The sequence below is a fragment of the Vespa velutina genome, chromosome 7 (genome assembly GCF_912470025.1).
Source record: "Vespa velutina chromosome 7, iVesVel2.1, whole genome shotgun sequence".
NCBI classification, from domain to species: Eukaryota; Metazoa; Arthropoda; class Insecta; order Hymenoptera; family Vespidae; genus Vespa; species Vespa velutina.
Window position 1 is genome coordinate 4004035 of NC_062194.1, and position 12429 is coordinate 4016463.

At 26.2% G+C, this 12429-nt stretch overlaps 2 protein-coding genes across 5 annotated transcripts in view; one reads left to right on the forward strand and one right to left on the reverse strand.

Annotated features, from left to right (window-relative positions):
- LOC124950283 (bifunctional methylenetetrahydrofolate dehydrogenase/cyclohydrolase, mitochondrial) overlaps nt 1–3395 on the reverse strand; it is a 4952-nt gene extending 1557 nt beyond the window's left edge. The window contains exons 1-6 of one of the 3 annotated variants that reach the window (XM_047496733.1): nt 3167–3395; nt 2882–3060; nt 2178–2508; nt 1678–2009; nt 457–637; nt 235–377 (exon numbers count right to left, since the gene is read on the reverse strand). In XM_047496733.1, the coding sequence (XP_047352689.1) occupies nt 1710–2009; nt 2178–2508; nt 2882–3060; nt 3167–3310 (954 nt within the window). In that variant the 5' untranslated portion in view covers nt 3311–3395 and the 3' untranslated portion in view covers nt 235–377; nt 457–637; nt 1678–1709. Of the gene's footprint in view, nt 1–8; nt 391–452; nt 638–1004; nt 1360–1677; nt 2010–2177; nt 2509–2881; nt 3061–3166 lie in introns of those variants that run through there. The other 2 variants (XM_047496731.1, XM_047496732.1) reach the window with 2 other exon arrangements.
- Nucleotides 3396–3988: 593 nt separating this feature from the next.
- LOC124950800 lies at nt 3989–11492 on the forward strand. Of its 2 annotated transcripts, none has more exons than XM_047498114.1 (15): nt 3989–4112; nt 5898–6003; nt 6098–6203; nt 6548–6652; nt 6744–6927; nt 7141–7327; nt 7390–7478; nt 7989–8262; nt 8487–8541; nt 8641–8827; nt 8933–9090; nt 9162–9531; nt 9618–9952; nt 10030–10338; nt 10462–11492. In XM_047498114.1, exons 1-15 carry the CDS (start codon nt 4079–4081, stop codon nt 10666–10668), a joined length of 2706 nt encoding a protein of 901 aa, XP_047354070.1. In that variant the 5' UTR covers nt 3989–4078; the 3' UTR covers nt 10669–11492. The 2 variants fall into 2 exon arrangements, with proteins under 2 accessions (XP_047354070.1, XP_047354069.1); XM_047498113.1 differs by lacking the exon at nt 3989–4112 and adding an exon at nt 5443–5544.
- Nucleotides 11493–12429: the final 937 nt, after the last annotated feature.

Consider the following 12429-nt stretch of genomic DNA (forward strand, 5'->3'; position numbering starts at 1 on the left):
TTATTTACCCCTGCCATCTGCATGTAGCAATAAAGCTATTGGTAAACCAACATGTTTTGATCTGCCTATTACAACTGCATGCTTCCCAAAGGTTTTTATATTTGATCTAACTATCAATTCTTTTACACCCAGGACAGTAGCTGGTATAATACCTTTACTATCCAATGTCAAATTTCCTATATTTTCTAAATGAAAACCATCTACATCTTTTTTGGGTGATATTGCTTGACACACTTCTTTTTCATTGAGACCTTTTGGTAATGGTAATTGCACAATGATGCCATCTACTGATGGATCTTCATTCAAGCTATTTATATTTTCCAGTAAAATTTTTTGAGTTGTATTTTCTTTCAGATTGATTGTATAACTTTCTATGCCTAAACGAATAATCTATATCAATAAATCAATAAACGTTTTTACACAAATAACATATTATTTAAAAAATATATTACCTACGATATTGGCAGATTCCATCTTTCTTCGAACATAAGTTTGGCTAGCAGGATTCTCTCCTACAAGAATAGCTACTAACTTAGGTTTTTTATTACCTGCTTTTACCCAGGCATCAATGTCATTTTTTAATTCTTCCTTAATTTGTTTCGAAATTTCATTTCCATCTATTTTAATAGCATCATATCTGCAAATTATAATAATAAATAATAAATTTCTTAATAATTTGTAAGTTTATAACCTATAAATAAAATTAAAACATGTTACATATATTTAATATATAAAATATATATATAGTATATACGGTGTTTACTTTTCGTATAAAATCTTGTAAATTTTTAAAAATAAAATTACTTGTCTTCTAAAAAACGTTATATTAATTAATAATTTCTATTCATATTATTACACAATTATTATATTATATTATATTATATTACATTATTATTTAACATTTTAAATAACTTATTAAGTTTTATATCTATAGGATTGAATAATTAATATATATATATATTATAATAAAATTATAATATATATTCTTACAAAAAACTACTTACAAAGAATTGGAAGTGTGCAATTTTTTAATATATAATTTAGATTTAACTAACAATGTTCTTCTTAAAGAAAACATTTTTTTTTTTAACTACATATAGCAACAATTTACGATAGTTATAAAAGCGTATAATCAGCTGAATCGCAATGTGCCTAAGAGAACTAGAGACGATGATTTTATGTATTAATAGAATTTTTATTATCACATTTACTGGATAATCCGATAAGATATTTGAACACTTATCAAAGCAGTATTTTTGACCTAAAATATCTATGTATTAGAAATAGAATGTGAAATGCCTATTAGATTTCTATGTATCACAAACTTAAGCGGGGGAAGTGAAAGGACATATGAAACAGCATGCGTATTATTTTTTTTAAGCAAGTTTCAAGTTTTACTCGAATATTTCTATATGTACTTTGAAATAGTTTCGTAGATGTAACAAATATATTGTATATCTTTAAAAATAACTAACTCAAAACTAAAAAATAAGAATTTTTTCGATCGTAAGATATCGTAACCTTACATTTCGTCTAAAAATAAAAATAATCGATTAGTTAAGTACTTAAATGAAAAAAAAATAAAAGAAAATATATAATATGATATAAATATAATTATGAAATCCAATATAAATTTTAGATTTAGCAATATTTACAATTTATTCAAAATATATTTACCATACAAAAAATATCCCATGTTAAAATTAACTTCAATTATAAATATCCCATAAAGATATGTAACTATCTTTTCCTGCAGCAGCCATTAAATATTTACAATTATATGCTTCTACATAATGAGGTGAATAAATAACATCATGCACAGTACTCTTATGTTGATCCAATACTGCTAGTGGCTTCAAAGTTTTTTGGGAATATATTCTTAAACGACCATCCCAATTACCCACGGTAAAAAGTTTTCTATCGGGCCTTATATTTATAACTGATGTACCAGGATTTTTTAAAGTTAATGCGCATTTACTTGTTAAAGTGTTGGATGATAAATTAAATATCTAAATAGTAAAAAGATCTACTGTATTGTATGATCTGATTATTAGATCTAATCACATATCATAAGATCTAATCATATATACTGTATTATACGATCTAATCTTAATCGATTTAATGTATATAGTAAAATATATATAAATATATAATATATATAAAAAAAAAGTTTTTACCTCTAATTTTTCAGAAGGACTACCAATAACTCCTTGCATATATGAAGTTTCAAAATCAATAGCCATTGGGCATGATTCTATATCCATGCAATGAAGTACTTTTTTTGCTGTAACATCCCATAATACAAGCAATCCAATTTCATAAGCAACAAGTACTTTTTGATCTGTATATGGCAAGGGTTTTATAGCCATTACTTCTCCTAATTTTTTTGAAAATGGGACTTCTGAAGAATATAAAGTTAATTCCATATTTGAACTTTTAACAGAATATAATCCAACATTAGAATCTCTAAGAGCAGTAATAATAATATCCTCTGACAATACTTGACACCTGTAATCATCAAAAATATCATAAGATATAGATATCATAAAAAAATAATATTCTTATTTAAAATATTTTATTGATTTCAGTTTATTAATTCTTTGCCATATTGTGCAGAGAAATCAAGAAATATATTTGTTTTTAATATAACTATAAAATCTATATGATTATTAATTTGTTCTTTTCATAAATTTATTTTATAATAGCATACTCATTTCATTAAGTGATCGACAAATCATTATGATTTTAGATCTAAAATATATTTTTAGAAGTAGATTTTTCTATGCAATTGAACAAGATAATATTAAAAAAAAAAAAAAAAAAAAAAAATATATATATATATATATATATATACTTATTGAAATTATATAAATATTAGTACCTGCAAAAGGAATGGTAATCATGATCAATTATTTTATTTATTGACCAATGCGAATCAGATGAACTATATATTTTTATACTACCACATTTTTGCTGTACCAATAAATTATTATTATTAATATTATGCATAGTCAAACAGGGATCTATTCCTGCATCAAACTGTGTAAATATCCTATTTCTCTGTAACAAATATAAATTACATAATTAAACAATTTTATAAAAAATATATTATAATATTACATATATAATTAATAAATGTTATATAATTTTTAACATAACATTTTACCTTTAAATCCCAAATATAAATTTTTCCTGAAGCACAACCAGCATATAAATATTCCACATCAGAATTAATCCAAAATAAAAGACTATGAATACAACCCATATCACCACGTAAAAGATACTTTGGATCTGGTGGAATTATTGCCATTTTTAATAAATCTTCCTTTTTATTTATATCTAAATGAAAATAAAAACAAGAACTTATCGTGTTCTGCAGAAGATAACAAATTATACCGACATCAAACTACAATAGATGGCATTATATAACCTGTTTTATCATATGAACAAAAATAATGTATCGATTGAGTAATATAATAATAAGATTCAAAAGTTTCTCAAATATATTCAATATTAATATTTTATCTTATAATTATATTAAATTAAATTCGATAGATTATCTTATTGAATTATATATATATATATATTTAAAAAAGAAAATAATATTATTTCACGCAAGTATAAGAACGCGAATATAATTAAAAAAAAATATAAAGTCATCTAATAAATCATTTTTCATTATGTTTCATTATCTAATTAATATTCTATATAATTCGTATATTAATCAAGAAGTTCGCAAAATAAATTTTTGCCAAACATGATCTAGATTAAACAATGAAAATCGCAAGAGAAAGGAAAAATAAAAAAAAGCGCGTTATAAAATCTTGATCTTAATTCATTTGTTTATTAGTTAGAATGATTAAATTACATATCGAGTTATTCATATACTTTGTGAACGTTAATTCGACTTTCGATATTAAGAGATCATAGTTAAATATTAATTCGTCAGGAGGCGCTGTATGTTAATTGATCTGTAAGATGCCATAAACGATCTTTGAGTGGCGGCCGATGCGAATACAGCCACAAGATACACACGTGAAAACTGAATAGTTTTAGAAGAAAATCTGACGATAAAAAGATGTCCGATAATAACCTACTACAAACTTATAATTGTAAGTAGAATTTAATATATTTTTCTTTATATATTTTACTTATATATTTTACTCATATTAAACGTACAATTATTTTTGTTTGAAAGTCAACCGATTGTAACGCGCTTCAAGCATAAATGAGATGAGCTCTTATAATGGCGGCTTTTGTTTATTTAATATTATTGATATAATAAAAAAAAAAAATCCGTCTACCAATATCACCCTTCTACTGATCCCTACAGTTAGTAGATTGTCTTTCCGAACACAAAATATCGAAGAGATATATGCATAACACTTCATTTCCATGATTACACGCTAGAACAGTTAATGAATATTTAATTTTTAATATCAAATATCAGATCCATTCATCGACATTACATTTTTAAATAATCTAAAATCCTTCATTTAAATCTTTTTTCATGAGCTTATAATCAGCGGCTTTCGATTTTTTATAAAATCAATTTTTCCAATAATCGATTACGTCCCGGTACTTACATATTCCGGATTTAATTTCTTTTTTTTTGGTACACTTTTTAATATTATTGTTTTGCATTATGCAATGGATTAAAACCCCGTAAACTTGAATCATTCCAATAATAATAATCGAAATACATAAATATAATAATTATTTCTTTTCACTTGAATCGCATTAAATAAAAATATAATGGTTCCGGATAATTTCTAAAAATTATTTTATAATGATCAATGAATTTTTAATATGATCAGAGTAACAAAATTTATTACTTATTTAATTGAAATTAATTTAATTGTATGATTAAAACGTATCGTAAAAATTTCGGTGTTTAATTTAATAGAAATATGAAGTTTCTATAGTATCCAATGGCTTTGGCAAACAAGTGCGCACGATAGATTAGAATGTATAATCTTATAGGGATAAAAAAAAAAAAAAAAAAAAAAAAAATCACTTATATTGGAAAAAATCATATTGTATATAATGTCCAAATTGGTGGTGCCATTTTATTATCTTATTGTTAGAGATCGAGGAAGATAAAGAACACATAATAAGCATGTGTGCTTGATTGACAAATTTATTTATAGATGAGTTTTTACATTATAAAATTTTTAAAGAAGAAATAAACGAATCGACTATAAAATCGAGGCTATTTCGTAAAATTTATATATATATATATATATATATATATATATATATAATATATTTAAAGGATTATATTGTCAAAAAAAAAAAAAAAGAAAAAAAAGAGAAAGGAAAAAAACTTGAAGCTAGAATGGAGAACTTTTGTATTGTTTGATCGAATTACATAAAGGCAAGTGCTTTCAATGTTGTACAACGTAATCTCGTTGATTGTATTAGCTTGTAACACTGTAACATGAGACAGCTGACTGCTTGTGAGAAAATCAACTTCTTTCAAGTTCTGATAGTAGATAGATAGATATATGATTACATACGGCGATACGTTTGCCGAAAGGAAAGGTATGTTGTGTGCGTGCGTGCATGATGTGTGTGTGTATATATATATATATATATATATATATATATATATATGTTTTTTACGTTGAATATTTAAAGAAAGATAGTAATAAAAAGAGATAGGTAAAAAACAACGGGTATATGCTTAAAAGGATCTCATTACAATCGTAGAAAAAGCTTTTTGTTTCATTATCAATAAAATCGATTTCCTTAGCTCCTGAAATGAATTTTATCGCATTATTTTATATCGTTTCTTAAAATCCTACTTTTTTGTAATTTATACATACATATATATATATATATATATATATATATATATATATATCAACGTATTTGGTGTTTTATTTCCTTAATAGATGAAACAAATAATTTTGAAGAAACCCTTGCTGATTATGTGGGAAGTACACAATACGACGAAAATGAAGTACAATTTACTCGGCCAGTCCAAGACGAAGTGATCAGGTAATCATTGAAATTTTTTGTATTTTATATTCGACCTTATTAATCTTAAAATTATTCTAATCAAACATTTTCTTCTTTTTTTTTTTTGTTTCAGTGTATACGAGGTATATGTAAAAGAAGAAACCGAAGATAATAATACAAGAGATAATCTTCCAATTATTTCAAGCTTATCGTCTTCGAACGATCATCAATTGATTCAAGTAAACGATCATTTATCACCGATTAATTGAACTTATCGAAATTAAATTTTCTGTTTATTTGTAATGATACCGCAGTTCACAAATGTTTATAACGTAAAATTTTTAAGAATCTGATAGATTGAAGTCATTGTATATTATTTTAAAGATACGTACTCGTAAGAAGATTCTACGGGAAGATTCTAGGATTTTCTTAAAAATTAATCATTTTCCTTGCTCTGACATAAAGTAGTAGCTATCATTTCGCGGTCCATTAAAAATTTACCGCGATCCATATTGGGCAGCAGCCCATAGACTGAGAAACGCTAGTTTATGGCATAGTTCAATTAATAAATTATTTTCTAAAGGGTGATTCACACGCAATGAACATGGATACGAGCATCGAATCAGAGGTGATTAAAGTTGATAGTACGGTAGGGAAACTTCTTGGAAAGGATGCTCTAAAATATAAAGTGAGAAGCATAAGGAAAAATTTTTTATTCATTTTTCGAATCGTATATAACAAATAGAATAAAATATAAATAAAATGAAAGTTCTTTGTAGATTTTAGAACAGTGTATCACTACGAACGATAATAATGTCGTTGTTTATTCACATCCGATAACGGAAGGTCCATCTTCGTCCACGACTCGCATGATCGATAAAGATGATATAAGATCAAGATTACATTTTGTGAAATATTTAAAACGCGATGGGAAAACGTTAAAAATTTGGGAATGTGGAATTTGTAAGTATAATCAATTTATTTTTATTCAATAATCTTTTGGTTTTTGTTTGTTATCTGCTTGTTGACGCTATTTGGATTGCGTAATGTTTGACTTTTTAGTATCTTTTACTGAAAATTTAATAAAAAAATAGAATATTGAAATAGTAACTGGTACGATTTTCTTTTTTTTTTTATTTTATTTTATTTTTTTTTTTGAATCATTTATCAAAATAGGTTCGAAAGAGTTTCGACATCAGTATACATTGATGCGACATTTACCAACGCATACCGATGAAAGAAATTTCAAATGCGAAGCTTGTGGTAAAGCTTTTCGACAATTGTCAACTTTAAGTCAACATAAAGCAATTCATAGCGACGCGAGGCCATACGTCTGTGAATTTTGCAAAAAAACATTCAACAGGTACGGAAAAATAAATGGCGTATTAGTACAATGAATGAATAAATAAATTGTTTTGGCTTTAGAGTATCGACATTAATCTCGCATCGAAAAACTCATTCCGAACACAAACCGCACAAGTGTCATCTATGTGGGAAAGGATTTCATCAAAAAGGTAGTCGTAATTTATTTAACGCATTTAATAATTTTTTTTTCTTTTTTTTTTTTTTCTTTTCATTTATTTCTTAATAGAAATATTTATATCTTTAGGCATTTAAAACTCGACAAAAGCTTATATTTGCTAACTATTAATGCGAAAATACACAAAACGTCAAACAATTTGTTTTCAGTTTTAATAGATAATATAAAGGATTATATTTTAACAATGAATTCGAATGAAAGGTATTTATGATCATAGATTATTTAGCGGGAGGGATCAAGGTGATATATTTATATATATTTTTTATTCTTTTTAAATACTCATGTTATATATTTGCAATAATAATGATGATAGTAAATTAAACAAGAATAAGAATAACGTTTACTTTGTTATTGGATATTTATTAGTAAATAAGTTGTTAAAAAAAAAAAAAAGAGTAAAAGTTACACGGAAAATATTTATCATATTATCATATACAATTAATTATATGTTTTAATTAATAAAATTATAAAATATTTTGTTTAGGTAATCTAAGGAATCACGTGTTCACCCACACTAATGAAAGGCCATATAAATGTGAGCTTTGTGGTAAAGGATTTAACCAAATGTCAAATTTAGTGTGTCATAAAGTCAAGGCACATGCGCATACAGAAAAAATGCAATATACTTGTACAATTTGTGGTAAAGAATTCCCACGAAGATTTTCATTAAGATCGCACGAAGAATATAAGCACGGTATTAAATATCGGCAACCAGTTGGTCCGCAGGCCGGACTTAATGATCAGAATATTATGAGAAAGTACGTATTAAAGAATAGAGTTTAAAAAGATCTAATTTATATCAATTATTGAAGTAATTTATCATAAGTTATCATATAAATTAAGAAGCATTATATACAGAAATATCTATGAAAGTATAAAATGCATTCGATATTGTTAAACATTTTTTAAGAATTTTTTTTTTGATAACTTATTTTATATATTTCGAACTTTCTCTCTTTTACATGTATATAATTTTATCTAGTAAAAATGTCAGAATAGTACAACTACCCGGTGAGGAAGGAAATCAGATGCCTGAGGTTAGAGATAAAAGCATATTTTTAATTTATTAAAAGGAAATTAATAAAAAAAAAAAAATTTTTCTAATGCGTACCAAACGTTCATATATATTTTTATAGATCCTTTCTTCAACGGGTACTGAAGATCTAAGAACAACTGAGAAAAATAATTCTAATGGTACTAAAGATCTGGATAATATCAAATCTATACAAATACGTATGCCGCTCGTAAATTCTGTCATTCAAAAAATAGAATCTGATGGAAAATCACGTTTTACTGTTGATTCTGAATCTGAATCTCATCAAGGTATCTTTTAGATTATTCTCGTGCGTGTAATAAAAAAAAAAAAAAATGTAATATAGTATATGTAAATTTATTTCTACACGGATTCATGTCCGTCTACGTTATTAGATGCTCAGTTTACGTATTCCGAACATATTGGAGGTGAAACGCACCGTTCATTTGATCCATCTACGATTTCATCGACCGATGAATGTAGCGAATTATTGGATCTTGCTGCTCAAGGTGGGATACAATTTGTTCGTGCTACTGAAGATGGTCGTTATGAGGTAATCTTCAAATGGCCTAATTGATATCATTTTATAAGGAACATAAATATTTTATACAAATTTAATATCAGGTAATGACAAGTAACGAGGCTCGTGATCTAATGGTCCAAAATTCACACGATCTGGCTATTCTTAATAGCGAGGAATCGGATGCTATTAATGTTGTAAATTTACATAACAATAATGATATAATCATTGGTGATGCCGATAATCAAATTATGGTTTTAAATTCTAATTCAACACGAAAGCAAATACCAATGGATTCGATTGAGATATTAGAGGACAAAGATATCAGAATTTTAGAAAGCAAAAGTCTCGATGATCGTTTCATAGAAGGTCTTAACTTTTTACCCCAATCGAAAATTGATGACTTCATTCTTGGTTCTAAATCTTTAGGTATAGATCATAATGGTATTAATATTACAGAACACGACGACGAAGGTGAATTAATATTTTATGTATTAAATTCTATAATATTTTATATTTATATATATTTAATACTAAAATTATTTAATACGTTTATATAGGGCTAGATGTTATCTCGAATCATCATGATTTTGCGAATATTCTTAGCCATCGAAATGATATTGCAGCTTTATCAAGAGAAACAAGTGCCTCTTCTTTATATAAGAATCATTCGTCGACATCGATAATAAATAATACATTGTCTTATCTTAAGGCTAATCAAAATATATCAGAAGATATGTCTATTATTAATAATTCTACAATACAAGATCATGCGGAATACGATCCCAAAATAAAACTACCAATGGTCTTTGATGAAAATGATCACAATACTGGAATCGTATCCCTCAATCATCCAGAAATTAAAATTCTTGATTCAGGAAATCAAGTTACGAAAGTAAGAAAGAGAAAAAGGAAATATATTTAACTGATAATGATTAACAAATTTCTTTCATACAATATGTCATTCCGTAGACCTTTGGAAACAATGAGACTTTATCTCCATTATCAAAAATTTATCCAAATTTTGGAGAAGTCAAAATTTTAGGACCAAAAAATCATTGTCAAGAATTAGTAACAACACAGTTTCAAGATATGAAAATGTTTTCTCCGTATGAGGATCTTTTAAAAAATTCTATAACACCTTTAAATATGCGTGATAATAGTCCGAACAATGTATGTAAAAAAGAAGTGAAAATTCTTGGAAAGAAATTAGGAACGGGTATCATTGGTGGTACCGAAGATGATAAAGTTATTAAATTACTCGATGATAAACGAAAATTGGTTAGTACTTTTTTTTAGGCAGGATCATTATACGGAAATGACTTAAAAAAATAAATAAATAAATATATATATATATATATATATATATATATATATATATATGTTATAATTTTTTGTTCAAAGATATTGGATAAACAACAAGATGTTTGCAATCATTTGGACAATGGATTGATTTCTCCATCATCAGTAGATAAACCCATTACGGAAAATGTTGATCAAAACTGCTTCTCGCTTCAAGTAAACCGCTATCAGAGCATACAATGCCATCAGAATTATGAAAAAGAAAATGTTCCTCCTGAATGTATAGGTTTGCAGTCCGCACGAGACTAAATTCATGAAATCAAAGAATCCTCTCATTGGTAAGGGTAATTCACCGGACATCCACTTCAACGAAACGCGGGACACTTCTAACAGCAACAGCAACAACAACGACAACAGCAGCAGCAGCAGTAACGATAGTTATACCAATTGCGCTCTGCCAGATTTGGATTCATGAAAAAGAGAAAAAAGTTAATCTATTTTTCTATTCCGTTGATAGTTCATTGATGTTTCGCATCTGCTTCCATTACAATAGCATTATCATAAAGAACACTTCGCTCTATCATTTTTAAATATAAAAATTGCAGTTGTTTCCAGCTGGACAGAACAGTTAATTATGAGCAAGAGAAACGATACTTCGTATAATGAACGAATAATTGCATACTTTCATAAACTATAGAAGAACGACTTGATGAATATTAGATGTGGTTTCTAAATTGATTTCGCTTTGAAAAATAATCTTGTGTCGTCGCTGAGGATAAAACGAATTTATAATGTAATCTCTAATTATTAGGTAATACTCCTGTACATATTACAAAACTATATTTTTACAAGATATTAGTATATTCTTTTAACTTTAGTATAATATAATATTATGATTCCATCTTTTCGTAAAACGATGACGATAGTAATTGTTTTTACACTTTATATTAGTCTTTCTAAAAATAAAACACCTGTTTATAGATAGGACTTCAAAGTAATAGTCACATTTACGCATAAAAGTTTTCGATATAATTACGTGTCTCACAATTGTTATAAAATATGTTTTAATTGGTAGTAAAATTTTAAGTAAAATTAAGTAAAATTGAATTATATGATTATACACCGCCACATAGAGACACACAAATATACAAACATATATACAAGCTTACGTACATACATGCATACACACATACATACATATACACATTGGATATATTTTAAAGTTTATATTTTTCACTTTTTAAATCTTTATCGATCTTTTATACGTCGCATACTTAAATTAGATCAATAGTATCTTTATTCATTTTTTAAAGAATAATTTATTTCCTTTATCCTTTGTGGTGGTTGTGTTTAGGCAATGTCTTGCGTATCATTCGATAAATAATATATAACTAAGTAATAATTCTCTCAGTAATGATCGGATTAAGTTAAATGGAAATAATTACATTTACTTTTAATCTCCAAAAAAAAAAAAGAATAAATAAGCGCAGTCGTTACGATATAAATATCTGATTAGAGAATGTAATGATACGATAAGGCTGTGAAAAGATTTTCATATTCGAGATACGTATAAAATTATCTTTTATATTAAACTTATGCGCGTGTAAAAAGTTACACTCTATAAAAGTTACATAAAATGCTCCGTTTGAATATTTTCTCGTTAAATTTTATTTTATGTAATTATTAAATAAAAAATTGAATAATGTTTCGCATTTGAATTTTGATATTACAAAATAAGTTGCATTAAATTTTTTTACGATAATATGTATATCGAAGTGAACATTAAAAAAATAAATTAATTTTATAAAAATATGTATTATGTTTCTATTAATTAATTTGAAATTGATTTTATTCGTGTATTGCCGCGTTTCGTTTTAAAATCGACCTCAATTCTTTTGAATAAACAGCCAATGACAAGAACACATTCTTTTTTATTAACCAATCATATCACTAGTATATTAAGCGTATCGTATTGTGACGTATAGGATATAATACTATATCGTCATCAACATTAGCATCACGTAATTTAATGCCACACCCATACCATAAAACACATTTCTAATTAATGAA